Source organism: Selaginella moellendorffii, unplaced genomic scaffold (assembly GCF_000143415.4).
Source record: "Selaginella moellendorffii unplaced genomic scaffold, v1.0 SELMOscaffold_161, whole genome shotgun sequence".
Taxonomy (NCBI): Eukaryota; Viridiplantae; Streptophyta; class Lycopodiopsida; order Selaginellales; family Selaginellaceae; genus Selaginella; species Selaginella moellendorffii.
In genome coordinates, this window is record NW_003314422.1 from 184098 (window position 1) to 210493 (window position 26396).

Here is a 26396-nt window from a genome sequence, read left to right on the forward strand (position 1 = left end):
TACTTTCACTTCTAACCCTAAATGACCAGAAATTATAGAAAAACTTGCATCCAAATGAGGGTCTAGAGGACTGTCCTGATTTAGTTTCTAGAGTTCCATATTAAACTTAAAAAACTTTTGAAAGATATAATAAAAAGACATACATTTGCAATATATATATATATATGTATATATATATATATATATATATATATATATATATATATATATATATATATATATATATATATATATATATATATATATATATATATATATATATATATATATATATATATATATATATATATATATATATATATATATATATATATATATATATATATATATATATATATATATATATATATATATATATATATATATATATATATATATATATATATATATATATATATATATATATATATATATATATATATATATATATATATATATATATATATATATATATATATATATATATATATATATATATATATATATATATATATATATATATATATATATATATATATATATATATATATATATATATATATATATATGTATGTATATGTATATATATATATGTATATGTATATGTGTATATGTATATGTATATATGTATATGTATATGTATATATATATATATGTATATATGTATATGTATATATGTATGTATATGTATATATATATATTGCATTTACGCAATCCTTTACACAATCCTCCTTTATGCAATCACATATTAGTTACCATACACTTGTGTCCAACAAGTGAACTAATCAATAACAAGAACCATTTCCCATTCTTAGGAACTTTTGAAATTTATATTATTTTAAATGTAATACCTACCAATTAATTTACCAGATTTGGTAGTTTGACAAATATACTACATTAAAATGAATTACTTAATAATTTTTCTTACTTAGCATATGTTTATACCAACATAACCTAGTCATGAACCTCGCATGAAACCACAAAGCTAAGAACTTTCGGAGGCAATTCATATTCTTCTGTGTTGAATTCGTGCACTTGGTCATGTTACATGTGTAATATATTTTATATGTATGCATATATATATTTTATTTATTGTTTATTGACTAAACTAAGATAACAAAAGTGAAATGCACATATATTTGAAGTGTTTAATGTAAAAAATTCAAATGTTGCAATTACCACTGTACATGAGACCTATTTGATTTATTCATACCAGTTATGCAAAAAAAAGTCACCAATTAATTTCATTAACTAATATATACTCCAAGACAAAGGTTGAAGGCGAGTATTCCTTCTTCTCTGCATCCATCGATGCCGACATAGGGCAAGCGTCTGCGAACAGTTTGGTAAACGCATTCAGCAAGGTGCAGTACCGAGTGGATTTGTACACTCTTCAGCTTCCTCCCCACCATACTGAGCTCCTGCGGGCCAATGCAAAGCAGGCCATCGACACCATGAGCGATCTAACTGTGCTCTTTGATACTTACGGTACTCATTACTTGGCTGGCCTCATCATGGGTGGCACTGCGGTCTTCACTCAGTCACGAACGAGAGCACCTTCGACTCGAAGTTCGACCTCGGCATTGCCGCTCAAATGTCTTACAAGAACGTGGTGGGCAGCATCACTGTTGAGGAGAAAAGCGAAAGCATCAAGTCATTTCAGGAGTCAAGCCGCATCAAGCTCAACACCACTGGCGGAGACCCCGGTCTTGGGGGAGTACATTTCCCCGATCATGCAGACGGGTGGAGCGCCAGTGTTATAAACTACATAGCGTTCATCGACTTCCTTGGTGAACTAAGCCTGGTCGGGATCTGGAAGCTTGCTTCCACCCCAGCACGAGCACAGCAGATTCTGGACTTCTGACCCAAATACTGTGAGCTGAAACAGAAGCATTATGGGAGCGACGGTCCACTGCTCCGTGCCAGGATAGTTCCTATTAAAAGGCAGTTCACCGACGAAGGCAGCGGCGCACACATGGATCTTTCTGTCTGCATTCCGGACGTTGGTGGTGGCTGGTATTACCTCGGCCAAGTTGCATTCCCTGGAGGAGAAGCCAAGAGATCTACCCAGGTTCAGGAGCGCTTGTCGACGTACACCACTGGGAGAAGGTGTGGGATGACCATGGTTCAGGCAAGAGCAAGAATTACAGCCTCTGGCACGGTGTTGCGTTCGACCCAGTGGACTACATTGTCTTGAGCGACTTCTTCCGGGGTGGTGTGGACAACCAGGACGCTCCCACAAAGGAGGAGACAGCTGGTATCGAGGCTGTCTCAGTCAGCTGCCTCGTATCCAGTGGGGTGGTCATGGGTGGTCTGATATGGAACGATAGTGGCACAGGTGCCTCAGACGATGCATCTGTTTGGGCCATTGATCCTACTGCCCCGGTTTCCGTCGATGAGTTCCAGCCTTACTACGTCGCAGAAAAGAGTCACAACGTTCCCACCCGTCCAGTGTACGTGCTCAAGAAGTCGGCTGTCCGTTTTGGGGACTAGACTTGATTATTATGGGTAAAATAAAGTTGCTTAAATAAAGATGGACCCAAGTTTGTAAGCAGCTTCTCGCATTCTTTCTCTTCCCGCAAGGGATTTCCAGCGCCATGATTTTCCAGTTCGTGGACATGAGGCCTTTTCAAGAGCATGTTCAGGAAAACTGGATCATCCCGGACAGTTGCAGAACCTCTGCAGTTTGCATATAGTGGTTCTGTTGCAAAAAGAAAAAAATGCGAACAAGAACGTCAATACAGTATCGAGTAGTCTGTAGACGTTTATTGTCGTCAGTAATACGGGACTGTTTCATCGATTAATCCGAGGTCTCTACCCACCGGAGTAAGACGACTATCTGCATTATCTGCCCGAAGTAGCAGACGATGTTTTGAACGGCTGCATCTGAAAAGCATTAAAAAATGCAAGTTAAGTGTGGCTCTCTCAGTTCTACGTTGCCAGGTCGTCTATTAGTGCTCCTATATATGAGCGTCTCCCTTTCCGGGACAAAAGAATTTTTCTTACAGAAATATCTTGTAGAATTAACACCTGCTACAAAACCCTGCATTGTAATCAACACATTTTTATCGACAGCCCGAACACCACCTATACCTGAGCAGCAGCTTCTTCATATCCAGTTGTTCCAATTATCTGACCACTGAAATATAAACCCTCTATCTTCTTTGTCATTCAGGCAAATATTCATACTCCACGGCATATGCTGGTCGCAGCATGGCTAAGTCAGGAAAGGTTGCTCTAAAAATATTTGGTGGCTGTCTTTGTCTTTACATCTGACAATCTAGAATCCAAAGCAATATCAGAATATTTACATGCTTTCATACCATAAATATTTGACCTTGTCTTCGATGGAAGGGCAATATCTGCGGCCTTTCGATTCCACCCATCCTCCATATGTTGGAGTTTCAAGTTAATTATCCTTGATGAGCTTGTGAGTCTCTGGCGTCGTCCGTGTAATGTAGCAACACTGCTAGTCTCTCTCAACGTCATCGTCACCAGGCTGGGACTCCAATCTGCTTGTATCCACAGTCCAAACGTCTACCCTTGCGGGAGTTCCCGTTTTAAGCCTGTCGATCTCAAAACCAAAAGTTCTCCGTAAGTCCTTGCGATGCGGACTCGCCCGCTCCCCCTGCGCTCATGGATTTGCGTCCAACCCATATCTTTCCATTCATAAGGGTCCTGGTCGTCAGAACCACCGCTGGTGCAAAGAAACTAACGCCGAAGAAGGTGCCGACCCCTTCAACATCGTCGTTTCTTCCAACCAGCACCTCAGTCACCATAGACTCCCGGATAAACAGATTCTCTGTTCTGAAAGTTAGCCAAGAACAATATAAATCCCATAGAAAGATCGAAAGAAAAAGAAAACGCTTACGTTTCCACGACCTTCTTCATCTCTCTAGCGTGCTCCCTCTTGTCGGTTTGGGCACGCAAAGCCCACACCGCAGGACCTTTGGAACGATTCAACACTCGCCTTTGCAAGGAAGGATAGACAATTGGCAACAAGAAAGAAGATAAATAAAAATCGCGAGATTTCTTTGTTTACCTGCCTATCGAGAGCAATGTGCGAGCTCCCATTCTCAGCCGGCATGGCCGCCTCCAACAACGATGACATCAAATCGTGCTCCTTCGCTGTGCGTGCAAGAGATTGGAGAAGGAAAATCGCGAGATTTCGGAGATTTACAGGTGGAGTCAGCCATAAACCCTAATAGATTGTTAAGATTATGCCTACTGAACTAGTCGTATTTAACTTTTTACTGAACCAATGAAATTGATATAGTGGCATCTTTAGCAAATGCTTTCGCTTATTCAGGTATTAGATATCGATTATTCAGGCATTAGATAGGTGGACTCTAGGCCTCAAGAAGGACGGCCGATTTCTTGAGCACGTACACTGGACGGTTGGGCTGGCTGTGACTCCCTACCGCAACATAGTAAGGCTCAATTTTGCTCGAGTCTATGGCACCCTGGTCAGGAGGAAGAATCTTCCAAACAGACGCATCATTTGAGGCATGTGTGCCAATGTCGTTCCATATCATACTGCCCACCTTAGCAGGTACCACGCAGCTCACAGAGACGTCCTTGATACCAGCTGCCTCCCCTTTTGTGGGAGCGTCCTGGTTGTCCACACCACCCTGGAAGAAGTCGCTCAAGACAACGTAGTCCACCGGGTCGAATGCAAGGCCACGCCAGAGGTTGAAGTTCTTGCTCTTGTGTGAACCTGTATCATCCCACAGTTTCTCCCATTTCTGTACTTCAACAAGCGCTCCTGAACCTGGGTAGATCTCTTGAACCACCAATGTATTACCCCTGGCGTCTCCTCCAGGGAATGCAACTTGGCCGAGGTAATACCAGCCACCACCAATGTCTGGAATGCAGACGCTGAGATCCTTGCTTGCACCGCTGCCGTCGTCGTTGAACTGCCGTTTCAGAAGTGGAACTATCCTGGCACGGAGCATTGGACCATCGCTCCCATAATGCTTCTGCTTCTGCTCACAGTACGTGGGGTAGAAGTCCAGAATCTCCTGTGCTCGCTCTGGGGTGGAAGCAAGCTTCCAGATCCCGACCAGGCTTAGTTCACCAAGGAAGTCGATGAACGCTATGTAGTTTATAACACTGGCGCTCCAATCGTCTGCATGGTCGTGAAAAGTACTCCCCCGAGACCGGGGTCTCCGCCAGTCGTGTTGAGGCTGATTCGGCTTGACTCCTGAAATGACTTGATGCTTTCCTTGTACTGTTGCTCCTCCGATGCGCTGATGCTGCTCACCGCGCTCTTGTAAGACATTTGTGCGACGATGCTGAGGTCGTACTCTGAGCTGTAGGTGGTCTTGTCCGTAACCGACGTGTAGACTGCGGTCCCACCCATGATCAGCCCAGCGAGGTAGTGAGTACCGTAAGTATCAAAGAGCACAGTTAGATCGCTCATGGTGTCAATGTCCTTCTTTGCATTGGTCCGTAAGTACTCGGTATGGTAGGGAGGAAGCTGAAGAGTGTACAAATCGACTCGGTATTGTACTTTACTGAATGCATTTAGCAAGCTGTTCGCAGAAGCTTCCCCTATGTCAGCTTCAATGGAAGAAGAGAAGAAGGGGAAATTGCCTTCAACCTTTGTCTTGGAGTTCAAGCTGCTGCTATATTCCTGGATGGAATTACCGGAAATGGATTGTACGGAGGTGCCGATGCTTGAGTGATAGCTGATGGGCTTGGGCATTGAGAAACTCTTGGAACCCACCACCACGGTTTGGTAATCATCCCCAAAGTTGAAGAGGTTGCTGAGGCAGCTCTTCACGTCGGCATAGTAGCCATTCAGGACATTATAACCGGAGCCAAGGATCTCGCAGCCAGGGAGTGTATCCATATTTACAATTGAAAGAACAAGAAGGAGAAAGAATAGCTTTGATGATGTTCAATGCGAATCACTCCGCTCCGTTTTGTAGCTTGATTTGGTCGGCACTAAAACCAAAAGACACCCAACGTGTTTCATGCAGTCCGTCGCTCTTATGCCATGTATGCAAGTTGGTGTCAAAAAACTCAGTGATGATGATATTTAAGCTACTGTGTCACGATTGCGACAGGGAATCCAGAGTAACCATCGAGCACCAAAGGCCTCTGTCATCCCGTGTTAATTTTTCCTTGGGTACTTGGAGGAAAATTTGTAATAAATCGTGAACCTGGTTCAGAGGGACTCCGGGACCAGTGTTTCTGGGGGCTGCCTCGATTTACCAATCTCTTTGTACTTGTACCACTTGGAACAGGCAAGATAGAACAGGAAGTTGACGGAGCTCATAGCAGCCAGAAGCCAGTAGAAATTGCTCAACTTACTCCTGTTGAGGTTATTGGTAAGCCAACCAGGTTGATCGCCATGGCTTGTAACTCGGTTGACGATAGTGACGACCGCTGTACTAAGAAAGTGACCGACTGCTATAGTACTGAGGTAGAGCGCAGTCCCAAAACTTCGCATATGCCGTGGAGACTCCTTGTAGAAAAATTCAAGCTGGCCGACTTGTGTGAAGATTTCAGTGGTACCTCGGAGAAAATACTGCGGGATCAACCAAAAGATGGTAATTGGAAGCACTGCCTTGGGTTTATCCAGGAAACCATACTTCCTAGCTGTGTCAATCCGCCTTGCTTCAACCAAAGCCGCAGAAACCATGGACAGTATCGAGGCTAGTATTCCAATACCGATCCTCTGAAGAGCTGTTATTCCCTGCTCATGGCCAGTGAACTTTCTTGCGAATGGAACGAAGAACTTGTCATAGAGTGGCAAGAAGAGCAAGACGTTGATGAGCTCGAAAACGGACATAGACGCTGGCGGGAAGACAAAACGGGGACCCAAGCGCCGTTGCATGGTGGCTCCCTGCTCGACCGAGAAAGTTTCCATCTGTGCTAGAGCAGTCCATACGAACGCCGTGGTAGCCCATATTGGAAGCAGTCTTAAAACCATCTTCACTTCCTCAACCTGGGTGACGGTACATAAATGCCACGGGCTTTTCTCATACATTCCTGGCCGTAGTATGGCTGCTCTATCCAGAAAGCTACAACAGAGTAAAGAAAAACAAGCTACAAACTTTGAGGAGACTCATGAAACAAAACTGGAAGCTTACCGGAACTGGTTACTGTGTTCGATTTTCTGATCTGGCTTCTCGTCTTCGTACAGCTCCCCAGCATCAGCAGGGTATGCCGCATTCTTCTTCGTCAAAGCTGCAACAATGACCTGAGCAATACGAGTCAGCGAGCTTCCACTGGGTGGCTTGTATCTGTACAGAGGAGCACCCAGGCAAAATACTACAATGGCCCCAACCAGCAAGCCAGACGGGATGCCAAATCCCCAGCCAAACCCGACGTTATCCTGGAGGTACACAAACACCGTGATCGATATCAAGGATCCCACAGAGATGATGAAGTAGAACCAGTTGAAGAAGCTGGACATATGTTTACTCTCGTGGGGATCTCCCTCGTCAAACTGGTCAGCTCCCATGGAGGATACGTTGGGCTTGATGCCTCCGTTGCCAAGAGCAACGAGGTAAAGTCCTGTGAAGAGCACAGCAATCTGCGAGCCATGAGCTCTCGGACATATAACTTGTGAAGGATCCGAGCACTTGGGCGGTCTTAGCGATGGGAGCACGGCTGAAATCGTCAAGAGAACCATTCCCTGGGATCGGAATTGTGAGTGATCGCAAGAAGCAAATTCGCTGCCAAGTACTCACTGCTAACTGGACTGATGCAAAGAGGTTGATCGTCAAGAACCGACCAAGATACGCGTCCGCTAAGAAGCCTCCAATAAAAGGGGTCAGATACAATGTACCGACGAAGTTTGAGACCATGTTCGCTGCTTTTGGAATAGCGATGTGCATCTCATTCACGAAATAGGTGACCAGATTCCGCTGGAGTCCCAGCGAAGCCATTCTTTCGCATAGTTCCATGCCTGTTTTTCGTGACGATCTCGGTCATGGTCGATGATCGCTAGGATGATTCAAGAAGAGAAATCGTACCGAAAATAAGAGGCGCGGCTTTCCATCCTCCGGTTTTGGCTTTGGTTGCGGGCGCGTCCCGGAAATCCACCGAGCCATCGGTAGTAGTGGCAGGATTTTGCGCAACCAGAGCGCGCTCTAGATCTTCATCCAACATGACGGGTGCCTGTTTGAAATCAATGACAAGATTTCCTTTAGAGATCTCTATACCACTGTTTCTAAACATGACCATCAAGAAGCTCAACAAGAATCGACATAGAGGAGCGAAACCGCGAAGAAGATCGAATGAGAAAAACGAGAAGGAACAGCAAGGATCGTCAGAATGCGATTGAATGCAAGGGGATTCTACTCACGACCTGCTTGGGTTGCGTCTCCGGAGGAGTGTTGCTGGCGTGCATTGACGCTCCACTTTGAATACCCTAAATAAGCTCTGGCTTTATCCAAATAAAAAATAAAAAAAATGAGTTGTTTCATATTGATCGATCCTGTTCTTGAAATTCATGTTTCTGTGGTTGGAGGCTTATCACAGTTGGTCCGCCAGCGGGAGTTCTATCAAGCTCAACGAATCGAAAGCTTGCAATCCAGGAACTATCCAAGGATTCTTGTCGAATGCTAGATGAGACTCCGCTCCACAAACCGCGAGACTATCCAGTTCATAGAGGCGTGGGAAAGCTTCACACAGGAGAAGACAAACAACAGCCCACAAACCAGGACGCAACCCAGAATGAAGAAAAAAGAAGATTGATACCGACATGGAGGACCTTGAAAGAATATAAGACCTTTAGATCATTAGACCAAACTTCCTTTTGATTTGTGATTAAATTTAGGGCAAGGATTCCAACTTCTGTATTTTTCTCTGTTCATCCAGATTAAATCTTTTGTCACGCGCTTTCGATTTGATCTAATACATGATATTCAAAACGTAGCGAGTGAGAGTGATCTTCGTTTATGCAAACGTTCAAATAATTAATATATCCAGAATATTGAAGCATTGATCCGCACTAACCAAAATGCTACAAGCCCAAGCATAAGTGTTAAGTCAGGATAATAGGATAAAGAAAAGGCCTTATCATAGATGTGTAAAGGATAGAATCCTAATAATCCCGTTTGCCCAAAAACCCTAAATCTCAAACAGGGGATGGCATTGGCACAAATGCGGAGAAATCTTGCGCTCAAGCTAGCGCCCGCTCGCTGGGAGCTTCCAGATTCGGCTCCTCTGATCCAAGAGCTCCAGCACAGGGCGCTGGCATCCAACATTGTGCTGGAGGTTCGCGATGCGCGGGTAAGCAAGGGTTTCGCAGCTACATTTGATCTTTCTAGCAGTTGCCCTTGGGATCAGCGCACAAGGAGCTCTACGAAAGGGTTCTCAGCTGGAAGCATCATCTGATCGTGCTCAACAAGGCCGATCTTGTCCATCCCGAGACAATCCAGGTTGAAACAACTTAGAATTTTTCTGTTCTAACGATTCTTTCTTTCTTTCTTTCTTTTTTCTCTCAGGCTTGGAAGCTCTACTTCCATAAGCGCCAACAAAACTACGTCTTCGTCAATGGACACAACAAACTCTCCGTGAAGATCGTACGTCTTTCTTTTCCAATTTTCTCCTTTGATACGTTCAAGGTTTCTTTTTTCTTTCTTTTTTGTAGATGGTAAGGAAAGTGAAGTTTTCGATTCTTCGTGCACTCAAAGCCGAGCGGACAACTCTGGCGATGCTGGCTGGTCTACCAAATGTAGGAAAATCTGTCCTTACCAATACTTTGCATCGAGTTGGCCGCTACAACATATCAGGTACTTCTTTTGCCGCTTCGTCAGTGCTCTTGCTGATATAATGCTGATATTATTTCCAGCGCTTGAGAAGATGACGCTGGCTGCTGTCGGTCCCAGTCCATACTTAACCGAATCTATTCGCGGCTACAAGGTGTGTGCTTTTGATTGCTTCTTCCTGGTCATCCTTTGACACAATGACGCAGATAAACTATACTCCTCCAATGTACATTTTGGATACGCCTTCAGTAATGCATCCGAGTATTACTGACGCGGAGCTTGGAATGAACCTCGCTGTGATCGGTCCGCCATTAAGTTCCTCATCTTTTCTTTGTTGTTTCTCCTGAACTGAATGATAAAACAGGCGCTATGGATTATGACGTTGTTGGGATGGAGCAACTTGTTCGTTACTGCTTGGTGTTGTGGAATTCTTCTCCACATCCATTTCAGGAGTGGTGGGATGAGTTTCGCACTCTGGAGTTTACGACGCAACCGAAAGACACACACACTGGAGTTGAAAAGGTACTTTTAAAGATTTCATGCATGTCACCATCGTCTTTTGATTCCTTGCAGAGCAAAATGGAACGTAGCAAGTACACAGTCGAAGTCAAGGGTATTCTCTCCGAAATTCGATTGAATTATGAGGGAGACCCGGGAAACGAGAATGAGATGGAAATTCTGGTTGAGTTGCAACTGAGGGAGATCTGGAGCTTTTTCCAGACCACTACAACCAAGCCGGTGAGCACGTTTAAGACAGCTAAAAGAGTAGTGGGCTTGTTCAGATCCGGGAGACTCGGATACGTGACACTAGACGCAGTACCTGAAACTAACGAGATTGGAGAATCTCAAGTGGACGAGCCCGACATTCAACTTCCCCCAGAGGTCGACGTACCGGTTAAAAAACCATACAGAAGAAAGCGCAGCGTAAGAAGCTTGTCTTCTTCATCATCCTCGAAACGCTTTCATTTTGTTTTGTTGTTGCTCTGCCAGCTTCAAAATGTGAGTCCTCAGAAACTGCTGAGGATGGCTAGAACGCAAAGGAAGAAGATGGAGAAGAAAAGAAAACCGTGCAAAGAGACTTACATCCACTGAGCCAGGTGATTTCGTTCTTTGTTTATCACTGTATATCATCCTAGAACACGCATGCTTTTCCATGCAGTTACTATCTGTATCATCGGAGTGTCGCTCGCCAACGAAAATCCATCCCGCTCTCGTCCTCACAGGTACTTGGCCTGCTGCCTTGTGCGACGCCTTCTCATTTGCCTGTGGTACCGTTTCCTGTCGTGCGCAGATTTCGTTTGGTATGGCTGCCACCGTCAAGTTCGATACGAGAATGAATGGCCGACCTCCAAGCGATCCAAGTGCCTACCTTCTTTTGGTTGGGTGTCAAGCCATTCCACCGGGTTCCAAGGAGTCTACCAATCTGCCCAAAGGTAGCGCTTGGATTTTGCTTTACAACCTTCTTCCGGTTGGCCTTGCAGAAGAACATATAAGGAGCCAATGGACGCTTTGGTCCAGGCCTTGTGTACCTCGAGCGCTTATAGGTACTGCTACCGCTCGCTCCTTTGATCGCTGTTGCATCCACAGAGGTTTCCAGACAGTCTCAAGATCCATTCCTATCTACTTGGTCGATCTCACGATCAAGCTGAAACTTACACATTCTTTCTTTCGCTGCTCCAAAGAAACTACAGCACTGAAACTTACACTGGCGAGCGAGTATCAAGTGTTCACAACGGTGTGGAAACGCCGCGGACCCCTTGGACTACGTGGAAGACACCTGGCAATGTTTACACGTGTTTTTTTATCAATCGTCCACGTGCCCTTCGTTCTTGCTTGGCTAAAAATAGCCGAGAAATGCTAAGGATTTAGGTCACAATATAGGGCTTATAATGTAAAATACGCGCTCTCTCCCGCGCGATCGATCGATCGGTCGAAGCGAGCGACGGCGCATCGCGCGGCTCGATCGGGTCGGACCAGCTACAAGGTAAGAATCTAGCCGCATTCGAATGCTAGTGAGCTGAATCGAATGCGCGTAGCTAGGGGGCGGTTATGGTAGCTTTCGGGAAGAAGCTGCGAGAGCAGCGGGTTTCGGAATGGAAAGAGTAAGCCTTTTGCCTCAAATCTTCGATCGCTCGACGCTGTTAACAACGATTTCTTTCTTTGCAGCTACTACATTTCTTACAAGATGATGAAGAAAAAGGTGAAGTACTATTCGCAGCACGGTGATTTCAACACCAGGGAAGACCGACAGCGAGTTCTCAAGGAGTTTTCGTCCATGCTTGATCGTCAGGTAAGAACTTGGATTTTGTTTCTTTGATTGCTACTACCGACTTTGCTTTTCGATGTAGATCGAGAAGATTGTTCTCTTCCTCATCGTGAGGCAAGGAGACTTGGCTGAGAGGCTGAGAAAGCTGGGAGCCGAGAGAGAAAGGTGTGAGAAAGAACAACCAGCGGATTTGGATTGGAGAGACAGGTTTCGCGACGCTTATAATGATGTTGGAAAGGATCTGCTCAAGCTGCTCTACTTTGTGGAAGTGAACGCCATCGGCTTGAGAAAGATTCTCAAGAAATTTGATAAGCACATTGGGTACAGGCTGACGGATTACTACGTCTCCAGCCGCTCCAATCATCCATACTCGCAGCTGCAACAAGTTTTCAAACACGTGGTTAGTGTTGGATCTTTGTTTTCCATTACTGTCAGATCGGTCCCTCACTCAGTGACGTGTTTGAATTTTTTTCAGGGAATCGGAGCAATGGTTGGAGCTCTGACACGAAACCTTTCAGAGTTGGAGGAACATAGAAAGTCTTTGACTTCCATTTACGACTATCCTGATGTTCCAGCTCGAGTAAGACTGTTTGTTTATATGCGCCACACACTGACTCGATGGTTCTAGTTACCGATTGTTGAGTCGATAAAAGCAGCACAAGAAAGATTGACAAATTCCACGAACTTCCTTCAGTTCCTTGGACAGCATGCAATGCTCATGAAAGATGAGTTTCCTAGAGCTCCCGGTGAAGAGGACGTTCAGGAAGAGCAGTACCATTTGATGTCTCTTATCCTCAACCTCGCGAACACATTCTTGTACATGGTATGTGAGGTGCCGGTATCTACTTGCACAAACTTATGTCATGGTTGCAGGTGAACACGTACATCATCGTTCCAACGGCTGACAAGTATGCCCTGAGCATGGGTGCTGCGCCAACACTGTGCGGAGTTATAATCGGAGCAATGGCTGTAGCTCAGCTGGTATCCTCTGTGTATTTCAGTGCATGGTCGAACACCTCTTACTTTCGGCCTCTCATATTCAGTAGTGTGATGCTCTTCATGGGGAACTTGCTCTATGCAATTGCTTACGACTGCAATTCGCTTAGTCTCTTGCTGGTTGGACGTCTTCTTTGTGGGTACGTATTCACTTAAGATCAGCATTGTTGACCGCCCTGTTTCTTCATTTGCATGGCAGGCTGGGTTCTGCTAGAGCGGTAAACAGGCGGTATATCAGCGACTGCGTGCCTCTAAAATCACGCCTGCAAGCTTCGGCAGGATTTGTGAGTGCGAGTGCCTTGGGGATGGCAGCAGGTCCAGCTCTAGCAGGAGTTCTGGAGTTCAACAAGAAGTTCGTGGGAATGACGTTTAATGCCAACACACTGCCTGGGTGGGCGATGGCTATCTGCTGGATTCTCTACTTGGCGTGGTTATCGGTTTCTTTCAAAGAACCTGCACGTCCAATCGAGGTTGACGGATCAACAAGCGGCAGGCAGTCGAGGCTGGCTATTGGTACTGTCCTTGTTATTTTGCTGCTTACACGGTTTCCATGGTTTGCAGATAACGGTTTTGCCAATGGAAAGCATAAAGAACAAAGTGATGCCGAGGAGGGAATGCTGCAACCTCTGAATTCTAGCTACGACTCCAGAGAGGAAACGGAAATAGAGGACGAAAATGATGTGGAAGGAGAAAGAGAAGAGGATGACGCCTCTGAAGACAATTCCAAGCAGCCAGCGAATTCCATCAGAGAAGCGTACAATCTCCTCACACTCCCAGTCAAGGTGAGTGCTTCTAAGCAAATGTGACAAAGGCTGACACTATATATTTTGCAGGTGCAACTGCTCATATATTTCATGCTCAAGTACGCTGTGGAGGTTTTGATATCAGAATCAAGTGTTGTCACGTCATTCTACTTCCACTGGGACGTGAGAAACGTGGCCATTTTCCTCGCCTTGCTGGGTCTTACGGTGTTGCCAGTGAACGCAGTCGTCGGGAGCTGCTTGAGCAACATCTTCGAGGATCGGTAAGCTGGTTTTCTTGACTGGGACGATTCAACTGGTTTTTTAATTCCAGGCAAATACTTCTAGCGGCGGAGATACTCACCTGCGTGGGAGTGCTGGTCAGCTTCTCCGGGCCATTCCACTACACAATTGTACAGTACATCGCGGGAGCGGTGCTTATCTTTGTCTCGGCCGAGGTCCTCGAAGGTAAGCTTTCATAGTTTTTTCTTCGTCGGTTGAGTCGCTTGGAAGGGAAGAGACTTTGTTGTGTGTCTTGCCTGGCTGCTTGCGAATTTTCTAAGCTTTTCTCCTTGTTCTAGGTGTGAACTTGTCGCTGCTGTCCAAGGTGATGTCATCGAGGCTCGCCCGAGGGACTTTTAACGGCGGGCTGCTGTCGACGGAGGCCGGGACACTGGCCCGTGTTATTGCGGATGGAACCATAACTGTGGCGGGGTATTTGCGAGAAGACAAGCTCCTCAATGCAACGCTCTTCCCAACGTTTGTCATCGGTATCGTGTCTGTGGTAGCTACGCTCTTCACCTACAACTCCATGTTTTGAGAAGTAAAAGCTCTCTCCCGGGAGGAGCGAGCGGGAGATTTTTTTTTTTTTGTTACAGTGAGCGTCACAAGAAAGAAAAGAAAAGAAAAACCAAGGAAAGAAAGTATCCAAAATGCCCAAGCGCGGAATTTGCTACCAAATTGGACAAAAAGAAGAAACGTTTGTAGAGAAAGACTGGAAGAATAGCGAAAGAGTTTGAAGCTTTCTTTTGTCATGGTAAGTATCACCTGGAAGACCATTAAAGTTCCCACTCTTTCCAATTCTCGAGTTCCATGCAATATGATCGAGAGACCCAAAGCTCGCAAAGATTTTGTTGCAATCTTTGTACATATGATTTTAAAAAAATAAAAAATAATATAACTCTAAAAACCATTTAAAAGAAACTAGAGAAAGGACCATGTACAGCAAATGCCCCAACTGGGCAAATGTTTTAAGCTTGTCTTACCCAAAGACTGGTTGACACCTAACACAAAGATACCAGCCAGGACACGCCGGCAGCACATTAAATGCGAGGCCAGCTTTTGCTATTGGGATTGCCGGGCTGCTGACGTTCTCTGGATGCCATACGGACCGTATAGCACCCGTAGGACGTGCTGGAGCCGTTGATGGGTGGCGTATCCACGGCTGCTGGGTGCCCATAGTCAACTTAGCTTTATCATGTGCACCTATATATCTATGAAACTTATGATCCAGAGAAGATTGGGATTTGTTTGTGATGGTCACCTCAATTTGGTAAAGAGGAAATAAATCTCGTATTGCTAAATGCATGCACTGCGTGCTAATATCATCCCAGATAGTTCTTTTTGCTTTGGGGGGTTTTTATCATTTGAGGGCTCTAGCTAGTGATCATTGCATTGCATTGACAAATAAGGAGAAGAAAATTAAAAAAAGTTATTGTTTTGGAACATGTTTTGGCCGAGAGAAAAATCCTACCAACTTTTGTAAATGTTTGCTGTTGGTGAATTAATTTATGGTCCATGGACGTTGGCATGTCATTGGCAAGAACCTTATCAAACTTTTTTGTTTCGGATTTTCTATATTTTTTAATTGCTTTTGTTTTTTGTTAATGGTTTGGAAATGTCCGTGACTGTCTGAAAAAACCAATATAGTTTTTTTTTGTAGGAAAATATAATATATACGTGACAAAAAAGCACATTAACGCCAGTCTCCGGATGCAAGAACAAATCTTTCTTTATGAGAGTCTTTTGAAGCGAGCTTTCGACGACGTTCTTTTGAAGCGAGTGTGTTTGATAGTTGCTTTTATGGAACACATGCGAGATGTTTTGGCGTCTTGTTTTTTCCCGGGATTGTTGACCATGAGTGAAAAAATAGCAGAAAAAAGAAAGAGTGCTTGAGTCCTCTTTTTAAATATATGCAGCAGCCGGTGCTACAAAAAACATTCCATTTCCACAAGAGATTCAAAGCAAAGAATAGAAACAAGGTATATCGTATTGCTCCGTTTTTTGTTTTGTTATCTCTCACTTTCTCTCTTTCTTTCTTTCCAGAGAAATCTGTGCTGGCCTTTTGGAGATAAGAGTAGAGCACTACTTGAACTACAAGAGCTAAAGCGAAATCGAAGAAAAAGAATGGAAGAGGGATCGTTGATCAAGACGAGGAGAAGTAGTCACGAACCTCAAAGATTGATTTGTTCTTGACCACAATGTCATACATGTGGATGGTCTTGAATTTGGAGAAATCGGCGGGCAAGGAGATGAGATCCACCGAGTAGACTTTGTGGAACTGGATGAGGTCGGGCTCCTCGAGCGGGTATCGCTCCCATCCCAGCGCCAGGAGCTTTGGCTCCAGGCACGAATACGAGGAGATTATTTCGTTGCTGGGGACATGCACGAGAACCTTTCGTCGCGTCACCACTGGCTCCATGCCTCCGTCGATGGGCTCCATAAGCGGATTGGAGACGAGGCGAGCAACTCCATTCCTAAAGACCCACACTCCTGACATTGTCAAAAAGCCTTTCGAAAGGAGCAACGGAGAGAACTTTAGATGATCTTCTTCCTTCTTTCTTGCTGGAGGAAGAGATGGTGTAAGTGAGAGAGAGAAATAGCAGAAAAAGAGAAAGAAATTAAAGAAGAGAGAAGGAAGATCTGAGCTGAATGAAAAAACGAGAAAAATCAAAAAGAGAAAAGGGTGAGCGACGAACAACGAGGAGAGCCGAGAATTCCAATCCAGATATTCCCAAATCCCACGAAGAGATTCGAGTGGTGGTTGTATCCGGTTTTGCTATCTTTCCTTCTCCGCAGCTGGATCTTGCCAAGACAACTCGCGCTTCAATCCTATGATCAAGCAGCTCTCTTTTCTTTTCTTCCTTTTTCCTTCTTTTTTCCTTCCTTTTTTCTTCTTTTTTTCTTTTCTGGTGCTATAAACTTTGTTGGAACTTGGGCCTCTTCTCTCTTGGCCTCCCTGGGTGCTTCTATATCATGATCAGCATGCACAGCCAGCTATCATGAAACTTTTGGCATGAAACAACCAAACAAAAGTGCCAACAAACTTCAACCACTGGCTTATAGCTAGCCTGTTGCTTTTGTTGCTGTTTTTGTTTGAAGCCTCTCTGCTGAAGGGTGTGAATGTGAGTGAGAGGGAAAGGGAAGAAGCAGGAGGCAAAAGAAAGAGGAAAAGCAAGAGAGCGAAGAGAGAGAGAGAGAGAGAGAGGAAGAGAAAGTGAGAGTCTTTAAAAGAGAGAAGAGAGTGCAGTGCTGCAATTGAAGCACACAGAGATGGCAGGAACAAAAAGGAGCAGCCTTGTGTGTTGTTGGTGACAAAGATCTCTCTGCATGTATTCTCTAATGCTCAGGAGTAGTTCTCAGCAGCAGCAGGGCGCAGAAAGCAGAAAGCAGGAGCAGGAGCAGCAGCCTGATTGCTTCCCAGAAACCAATTGATTGTGGCCATGCATGCAAAACACATATACAGAAGCGTGTGTGAGAGAGGGAGAGAGGGGAAGTATATATAAGAGTTTATATCACTCTCACAGGGATCCAAATCAATCCCTTTCTCCCCCCTTGAATGTGAAGAGATCTTGAAAGAATCTCTCCCCCCAGTGAGAAGCAGCAGCAGCAGCAGCAGGATTGGGAGAGAAGCTGCAAGAGAGAAAGACACTCTCCCCGATCACCACCCCCTCCTGATTCTTCAAAGGTGAATACTCGACTCGCTCGACTCGACAGAGAAGGTTTTGAATGGAGGGAATGAAGAACAGCAGCAGGAGTGTTGTAAAGCTATGGAGGAGAGGAAAAGGAACGAAGGGGTGGTGTATTTATAACGCAATCTCCACAGCCCAGAGGAAACACAGCGAGCAGCGAGAGCAGCGCGCAGGAGGACAGCAGCGTGCAGCCGCAGTACGCAGCAGAAGCTAATTATCAAACTGCCAACATGTGTGAAAGAAGGAAAAACGAAAGAAAAAAAGAAGAAAAAATCTGGTGTTGGAATGGAGGAAAGTGGGATGTGTTGTGGCAAAATTCACCCAGATTTCATGCAGATTTCTTCTTTCGAATGATCAGGAGCTGCTGCTTAACTAACCCAAGAAAGAATTTGGGAGAGCGAAGAAGATCTTGCGGATTGATATGATTAGTAAAAGAGAAAGAAAACGTAAGACGCCAAGAACACGGTGCGAGAATGGATCCAGCCGGGAGAGGGGAAAACGAGGCTAATCCACAAGATAGAGACGAGGAGGCAGGGTTGTAATCTTCTTCCACTTGGTGATCCCGTCCTGCACCTCTACATTCCTCATTCAATATTTGCTGGAAGCTACACCAGGAGAAGAATGGAATTTGGAAAGAGCTCTATAATATATAGACACTTATAATATACTGCCTCTATACAAGGAATCGAGCAGCGTATAAGTATAGATGCACTTCCGGGAAGAACAGGAAGAGAGTGTATTTACTTCGCTCTTTTTTCTCTCTCTCAGAGCTGGAGCTGAGACTTATTGGGGGAGACAAGCCGACACGTATCCGTGCCACGGCTAAACCACATTTAACAAAACTAAAACTGCTATCAGGAAAAACGAAAAAAATCATATAAAAAAAGGCCTCACATTGCAGATCCCCAAACTCCCAGAGAAACAAAAGGTGGCCCTGGCAAATGGATCTGGTTTTGGGGTGGTGAAAAGGGCAAATCCAAATCCAAACTAGATTGCTCATTGCACTTGGTGTGTGTTTTTTGTGATGCTTAGCTAGGCATTTGCATTTGGAGACCTTGCTGCTGTGGTGGCCAGGTTCATTCTCTCCATCACAACACCATGAGTGCTACCTAGGATTTCCAAAGTTGCCTTCTATGACAGATTCATTTTCTCATATTATAGACATATAATTGTGTTATTAATTACTATTCTTAAGATAAGTTTTGGGCCGGCATTTGTTGTTGGTCGGTTCCTATGTCTCCATCCCCAAAAAACCGCTCACACCATGCACACAAAATGCCCCCACCCCACCCCTCTCACTCTCTCACTCTCTCTCTCACACATACATACACACATCCAAATTTACGCGCTTTCACCTTTTGGTCGATCTAACAGAAGAAAAACAAAGAAAATTAAGACCATGACTTTGTCCTCGTCACACCAAACTGTTTCGCTAGAGTTTACCGCAACACAACAAACTAATCCTCGCTGGTGAGAGAGGAAAGAAACGGAGAGAGGAAAAAACAAGGGAGGGGAATTTTGCCGCGCCCCGGCATTTTGGCGTGCACGACAACTTTCCAACTGAATTGCTGGATTGGATGATCATATCGAATTCCATCGAATGCTGCCCACTGGGAACAAAGATCTCCAGACAAAACGGCTGGCCTTCCAAGTTTCTTTGCTAGCCTTTCGGTGGGTTTATCCAACAAAACAAGCATGCCATGCCAAGCCACAAACTAACAACAGCCAATTACTAATGCTTGCTAAACTATCCAGTGGGACCCTTTTCGGCTTTCCTGTTCGTTAGGCGGTTGATAAAGGCAATGACCAGACATGATCATATAGCAAGAAAAACATAGAAAAAAATGTTTTTTTAAAAATAAATAAATAAAAATAAGAGTAATCTGTTTTTGCTTATAACTACGTGCACTTGCTTGCATAGTCCGCTTATTTATTTATTTACTTCTACATAGAATCCATGATGCATGCATGGTTACGTTCCCTCCCTCGAAAATTTTAGTGTTATCATTATAAGATGGTAGTTTCGTCAACTTTGGGCAAAACGCACTGTGCATCTTCGTCCCGTTTTGACTTTCTCGCAAAACCTTTTCGATCAAACAACAGAACTAGCAAATTTTATTGCCTCACATGCCCCACATGCATCCATTTTCAAGTATATATGTTCCGTTGCTTCTTGTAAGCAAGTTACCAGATGGGGGCATTTGCCAATCTTTCATTACACAATTTCTTTCTTCAGGGTCAAATTCTCAATCAAGCCTGACCGCTGACCAGATACACACACAAAATATATAGAAAACAGAGAAACAAACCATTAGAAAAGCTCTCATGTGCCGTTGGTCGATGATCGAGAGAGATGAATTGCCACTAACAAAAGCAAGGCCCTTTCCTGTATATTACGTCAACATGGATCAAAACAATTATTAAAACTTTCAAAGTTTAGTGCATAGAGATGGTGGCGCATGTGCTTACTTGAATAACCCCATGTATATATATACGTACACAAGGATCTAGCAGTACCTCTATACGTGGAGAGAAGAACAAAGCTCAGAGCACAATGTGGGACAATATTTGTGAACTTGGAATCGACCACTGATCCAACTTTCTCTCCTCTTTGACAAAGAACACGACGAAAGAGGGGTCCGAGCGTGGAAATCATAGAAAAACGCATTGGCCCATCTTCAAAGTCAAGCAGCAAATTGCTGGATCGAGGCACTAATATGTCGAGTGAAGAGAAGGACCCCAACCTTGTTAAACAAGAGTTGCTATAAGATCACAGTCACTATAAGATCATAGTTCTATAATATCCATCTCTCTCTACTTGTGCGATTTGTTGGTTTCGTTGTCACATACGCATCACACGACGTTCTCGTCATGTGTCATGTGGTGTGCTGCTGCTTAGTCAATGTTCCAAAACAAAATCCACGAAAACTTAGGTTGGTTTGGAGTGGAGAGTTTATGCTCGCCGCCCTCCACGTATAGTTTTCTAATGGATCCCATCGCCATCCATGAAACTTCGATGGAAACAGCCTCGCAATCCTTGAAGTGCAAGAAATAGAAGGAGGAAGAAGAAGAGGAAACCAAAAGAGGAAAAGAGAGCTCCTTTTTTTTTGCTTCACCTCTCTTTCTTTTGGTGGCTCTCACTTTCAATGGGAATAAATGTGACAACACAGTCAAGGACTAAACAGTCTCTCCTTGAAGCCAGTCCAGGAAGAAGAGAAGGGAGGTGTAGTGTAGTGCAAAGGTGACATTAATGCACACTAGAGCCTGTGTTCCAGATCTTAAAAGCTGAGAATAACACAACAAGGACGGGGGGCTCAGCGCTCTCACAGACTGCCTCTGTCACTAAGAATTTGGGACAAGCCGCACACTCGCACAGCGAGCACAGGAGGAAAATGGAAGAAAAACGAGAAACCACTTACCACTCCTTGTCATCTCGTACGTAGAGACTTTCTCTGTATACGCACGCCTTTCCTCTCTGTACAGTGTGGTATTCTACCTGTGGAACGAAACGAAGCGTGTCTCGTAAATGGATCCTATCTCTCTTGAATCCTGCGTTTGAAACTGGAGTAAAGTACTTACTTGGCAAACTCAAAAGAGGAAGAAAAGCTACAAGCGTGACTCCGCTCGTATGGTGGAATATCATAACTCCTGTCTATGTGGCTCAAAGAACTCAAACAGGTACAAGAAAAAAAACAGAAAAAAACGAAAGGATAACTTCATACCCTTGTGAAAGTAGCGGCTGCCCCACTTCTTGTAAAAACTCTTGTAAAAGAGCTTGTAGAAGATCCCTTCGCATCTACCAAGAGCCAAGATGTTATATTTGAGTGTACATGAAGAAAGTAAATGCTTGGCTGAGCAGTAACGCCTCGTGAATGGCATCCTGGAAGCACAGAGAGCAGATATTCCTTGAGTACACGATTCATCCAAGAAACCTCTAAAACAAGAATGGTGGTTTAAGTTAGTTCTTCCTCACCTTCACTCACGGAGTTTTGATAGGCAGTACGTGTAGATCGGTCGTGTGTGAAGACGAGCTAAGATAGCTTCGCTTTTCATCACGGGTGGGCTTTTGTCAAGCTTTACAGCAACCCTCCTCTTTTTCTTTTTCCTCGCAAGTCATTGGAATCCACACGGTTCATATGTTTTTTGTGACTGTGAGCTTTCTCGACCTGGCGCGACCACAAACAAAGCAAGTGTTAGATGCCGACACAAAGTTTGTCTCCTTGTGCTAAATAGCTAGCCAAGGAATCTGACGAGGTGTTCTCTCAATGTAAGGAACAAGATACCTGAAGGGATGAATCCGCGTTTGATAATTCGTTTGCGCATAATAAGGGACGCGGCACGTCAGTCGAGAAATGAGCTTCCAGAGCTGCAAAGAAAAGTTTAAGTGTTAGAAAGATACGATTTTTTTTTTTTGTTTTGAACAATTTCCCGTGCCTAGAATTCGATCAAGGGAAAAGAAAACTGGGAATTAAACGGTTATACCTGGCTCATTCAGCATAAAAATCTTTAACTGGATGCATTGGTCTGGAAAAGAATGAAAACAAAAGTCAAAGCCACATTGTGAAAATAAAAGGAGTTGTTCTTACCAGGGTGCTGCTCCGGCAAAACTTGTTTTTCTAGGATGTGCTGAGAAAGTATTAGCAAGCAAAACATACGAAGCTCCATACTTGGGGTCCAACTCAACAAGTTTCTGTGTGACCCGAGCTCCATTTTCCATTGCACTGTGACTCTTGCAAGCCCCCAACAAACAAGTCCAGTCCGATGCCTCGGGAACAAAAGGCATGCTCGAAACCAAACTCTCGGCGTCCTCCAAATGCCCAGCCCGTCCAAGCATATCAACCAAGCAGCAAAAATGCTGCTTGGTAGCCTTCATGCCAAAATCCTGGGTCAAGGAGACGAAGATACATCGACCACTGTAAACTTTCCCGGCTCGACTACAAGCCATCAAAACCAAGAGGAGAGTAGAAGAATCAAAACTTTTCTCAATGATCTTCATCGAGTCAAAGAGCTCCAAAGCTGAAGTAAATCTGGAGCTGTGAGTGTATGCCGCAAGCATGACGTTCCAGGAAAAGATGCTCAAGCACGGCATCCGGTCGAAAAGATTCTTTGCAGCAACAATATGCCCAAACTGGGTATATACCGACATGATAGCATTTGACGATACCACACTCTTTAATGGAATGGAATTATACAAAGCTTGAGCCTCCCCAAGACACCCTTGGCGAGAATACACTGCTAGCATCGTTGTCCGACATACCGAGTCTTGGAAAGGCATGGAATCAAACACCGCCTTCGATTCTTCCAGATACCCTCCTTGGGAATATGCAGCTAGTAGAGCGTTCCATGTCATGAGATTCCACTCGGGCATCAACAAAAACAAAAATCGAGCATATTCCACGTCGCCAGTGTTTCCATACGCCACCATCAAAATGGTCCACGACACGATATTCTTTTGTGGCATTATCTTAAACAAGTCCGCGGCATCTTTGGTATGCCCGGATTGGGCATGCGCTGCAAGCAATGTGTTCCAAGATACCAGGTTTGGCTCCGGGATTCTATCAAAGACGTCTTTGGCTTCTAGAACTTTTTGCCTTTGGCCAAAAGCATCAACCATCGCGTTGTAAGAAACAACATCATACTCAGGCATCTGATCGAAGATCTTCTGACTGAAATGCAAGGCATTTGATGCAAGCAGCGTCGTCCATGAAACCAGATTCCAAGCGGGCATCTCGTCAAAAAATCTCTTTGCTTCATCTAGGCTCTCGTTGAGCGCGTATACTGAAAGCATCAGATTCCACGAGACAAGACTTCTCTCCGGCATGGCCTCGAATAAACGCCGAGCATCGTCAAGATGCCCGTTTTGGGCATATGCAGCAAGAAGCGAGTTCCAGCTCACGACATCGTACTCGGGCATTTGCTCAAAGATCCTTCTGGCCTCCTGAAGCTGCCCATTGCGTGCGTAAGTGCAGAGCATGAGCACCCATGAAAAGGAATCCTTGTGAATGCCATCGAAGATCCATCGAGCAATCTCCGTGTTACCACACCGGCCATACATGTCGATCACCTTGTTGAGCGCGTAAACATCGCCTCTGGGTCGCATAAGGCGTTGGAGACGGAAATGAAGCTCTTGGGCAGTCGCGAGGTCGTGGCAAGACTCCATAGCCGCGAGGCAAGCGTTCCTTTCCCCATAGGTCATACAAACTTGAGAGTTTTAAGCAACCGGACAAAATTGGTTTGCTTGTTCCATCTTTCCATGCATTTATCAAACGAGACATAGACTTTTGTGTAAGTCAACAGATAGCGTCTCCACCAAAGCCTGCAAACCATTATATAGTTCTATTTCTTGATCCACAACATTGTCTTATTGTTATTGCTGAAATCCCTATGGCAAAACATATTACACTAATCTTTTTGTTTTTCCTGATTTTTTTTGTTGCCCCTATCAAATGCCCACCAGGTGGTGGACGGCCAATTACCTTTAGCAATGGACTTCCGGGATTCCTCTCACATAATGACATTGCACGCCTTATAACTTTCTTCAGAAACCTGACCTCCACAGCATTCCAATTTGGTGGAAGTTTTGGTGCTGGTGCATCCACTAGTGACACCTTACTCCTGGAGGGGGGTACAGTAGATTGCACCCTTTTTATTCAGGATGGGAACCAAGGTGATAGATGTTCAGCATCACCTTCCAATAGTCGTAGAACAACAATCCAAGGGGTTCAAGCTCATGCCGCCTTTGCTTACTTACTCTATGAAAGCCAAGATGTGATTAGGAGTAGATTGTATGGTTACCATAGAGCGGCAGTAGATTTTTTAGATGAAATATTTGTGCTAGAATACAGTGCTATCTATACTTCAAGTCCACCTCCTAGCCCTCCAAGCCCTCAAGTAATCTTTAATGACAATAGTAATTCTAAAGTTCAAGAAGCTCGTTCTACAGGTTGTCTTTCAGTGTTTGAGACAACTTTATTTGGATGGTGGCCTCATAATACACTTTTTAGTGGTGAAAAACTATATTCTCCAAACGGGCTTATTATGCTGAGTTTACAAAGCAATGGAATCCTTGCTCTTTACAAGATTTTGATTCAAAACTCCCCTTTGTGGACTTCAAATTCTTTTTCAAACACAGTGGGCAATTGTAGGCTTGTTTTGGAATACAATGGAGGCTTAACAATATATGATGGAAACAACAATGTAATTTGGAAGTCTAATTACAGTTGTGACTGTTCAATCCAACCATCGATTTTCTCTGTCCAAAACGATTGTAATATTGTCACCTATAAAATATCTAGTCGATTTGATAGTTCTCACACCAGCTCACCAACATGGTCTTCTGGGACTTATACAAAGTGCCACTAATGAAAATAGTTTCTTATTAAAATATTATTTTTGAATAATAATATAAATTAAATTAGCAGATGTAATTCTAAAATAACACTTCTAAAGACTAGCAAGAAAGAGTAAGTTATATTAGCTATGCTTAATCTACCCACTATCCTTATTATACATTTGGAACATAGCCCCCCTCCCCCTTAAAGAATACACACTCTAGTACTAGGAGTTAAATCTCTAAAATAAACTTGAAACATATTAAATATAAAATAATACTAAATTGCAAATTTGAATGCAGGAACAACACCATCATGTTTAGGACAAACTTTACATTTCATAGATGTGCCTAACTTGCAGATTTAGACACTTTTCATAAATAGTTAATAAGACCAAACAAAACTAACATATAGGGTATAATAGTAAGGGTGTTTAGTAGACATGATTTGGTGATATTAAGGGACTAATTTCAATACACCAAAGTTTTTGTCATTAACCAATGCAAAACACAACAAGATGGGAACTCCTTACGAAGTTAAGTATGTTTAATTAATAGTATGTAGGAATTCTATCCTTATGCTTGTTCAGTCTAAGTACACTTGAAATGCTAAATAACTCCACTAGCACAAGAGGTGATAAAGGGTTTAGCAATACCAACCTCTTACTGTCATAATAGTAAAAAAAGAATATCCAAAAAGACTCACCGATAAATAATTTTTAATATTTGTAGTCATATTTGATAAATATGTATGTACATTCCCCATATCCCAATAAGACTAATACAAAAATTAGCGTGCCACCCTCTCAATGAGTTACTTTACGTGATCCTCTTATGTTTCAATTGGACCTAATCCTTGAGTAGAAGTGGACATGGTTGTTTCCTTTGGATCATGTTAATGTTCAAGTCTCCCCCTTGAGTTAAATGTAAAACAAAGTCCGAGGGGTGCCACTACTAATCAATCTTTCCATCTACCATTTTGCTGAAACACAGAAGTCATCTGATCCTCCACTCTTCTAGCTACCTTGGTTTTGCCTGCTTTTTAAGAATGGTATAATGAAGACACATTGCTGCAAGAGTGAGTCTCCACCATAATACCACCACCACAAATATCCTTGCTTGCTGCCTATTGAAGTGACAATGATTCCATGCCTCCTAAAGTGCTTGCACTCCCATCACTTCTCTAGATAGATTGGTGCTCATGGCCTATCACCTCCAAGACTAATATCCTGACTTTAGCCTCTATCACATCCTACTGGACTTGCATACTCCATCCTGTTGTCCTTGACATTGAATATGTCTCTAAGAAAGACCAATGGCTAGACCTCTAGCTCCTTCAAACCAATGGAGAATGTCTTTGCTCCGAACCTCAAACTCTGGAATATC

At 43.9% G+C, this 26396-nt stretch overlaps 4 protein-coding genes and 1 pseudogene across 8 annotated transcripts; 1 reads left to right on the forward strand and 4 right to left on the reverse strand.

Moving 5' to 3' along the window:
* Positions 1–2468: 2468 nt before the first annotated feature.
* LOC9663361 lies at positions 2469–4166 on the reverse strand (annotated as a pseudogene).
* A 1644-nt stretch (positions 4167–5810) lies between these two features.
* Positions 5811–8401, reverse strand: LOC9663376 (protein NRT1/ PTR FAMILY 8.2). 3 transcript variants are annotated; one of them, XM_024667164.1, is made up of 5 exons: positions 8303–8401; positions 7968–8112; positions 7683–7900; positions 7080–7627; positions 5811–7010 (listed from the first exon to the last, which is right to left on the reverse strand). In XM_024667164.1, exons 1-5 carry the CDS (start codon positions 8342–8344, stop codon positions 6152–6154), a joined length of 1812 nt encoding a protein of 603 aa, XP_024522932.1. In that variant the 5' UTR covers positions 8345–8401; the 3' UTR covers positions 5811–6151. The 3 variants fall into 3 exon arrangements, with proteins under 3 accessions (XP_024522932.1, XP_024522931.1, XP_002993534.2); XM_024667163.1 differs by having other exon boundaries at positions 8300–8401; XM_002993488.2 differs by lacking the exon at positions 8303–8401 and having other exon boundaries at positions 7968–8292.
* Positions 8402–10863: 2462 nt separating this feature from the next.
* On the forward strand, positions 10864–14798 carry LOC9663378 (SPX domain-containing membrane protein At4g22990). The gene is made up of 13 exons (XM_024667162.1): positions 10864–10930; positions 10999–11691; positions 11744–11809; positions 11874–11997; positions 12056–12373; positions 12449–12553; positions 12602–12796; positions 12847–13109; positions 13169–13482; positions 13531–13751; positions 13803–13993; positions 14044–14177; positions 14291–14798. Exons 3-13 carry the CDS (start codon positions 11757–11759, stop codon positions 14527–14529), a joined length of 2157 nt encoding a protein of 718 aa, XP_024522930.1. The 5' UTR covers positions 10864–10930; positions 10999–11691; positions 11744–11756; the 3' UTR covers positions 14530–14798.
* A 1056-nt stretch (positions 14799–15854) lies between these two features.
* LOC9663362 (flowering-promoting factor 1-like protein 1) lies at positions 15855–18314 on the reverse strand. Its single transcript, XM_024667177.1, has one exon. It carries the CDS (start codon positions 16486–16488, stop codon positions 16135–16137), a length of 354 nt encoding a protein of 117 aa, XP_024522945.1. The 5' UTR covers positions 16489–18314; the 3' UTR covers positions 15855–16134.
* A 2086-nt stretch (positions 18315–20400) lies between these two features.
* On the reverse strand, positions 20401–23945 carry LOC9663379 (pentatricopeptide repeat-containing protein At4g02750). Of its 3 annotated transcripts, none has more exons than XM_024667180.1 (6): positions 22267–23945; positions 22163–22204; positions 21964–22046; positions 21654–21846; positions 21260–21560; positions 20401–21176 (listed from the first exon to the last, which is right to left on the reverse strand). In XM_024667180.1, coding segments are annotated over exons 1-2 (1611 nt in total). In that variant the 5' UTR covers positions 23877–23945; the 3' UTR covers positions 20401–21176; positions 21260–21560; positions 21654–21846; positions 21964–22046; positions 22163–22203. The 3 variants fall into 3 exon arrangements, with proteins under 3 accessions (XP_024522948.1, XP_024522947.1, XP_024522946.1); XM_024667179.1 differs by having other exon boundaries at positions 21260–21332; positions 21403–21560; positions 22163–23945; XM_024667178.1 differs by having other exon boundaries at positions 22163–23945.
* Positions 23946–26396: the final 2451 nt, after the last annotated feature.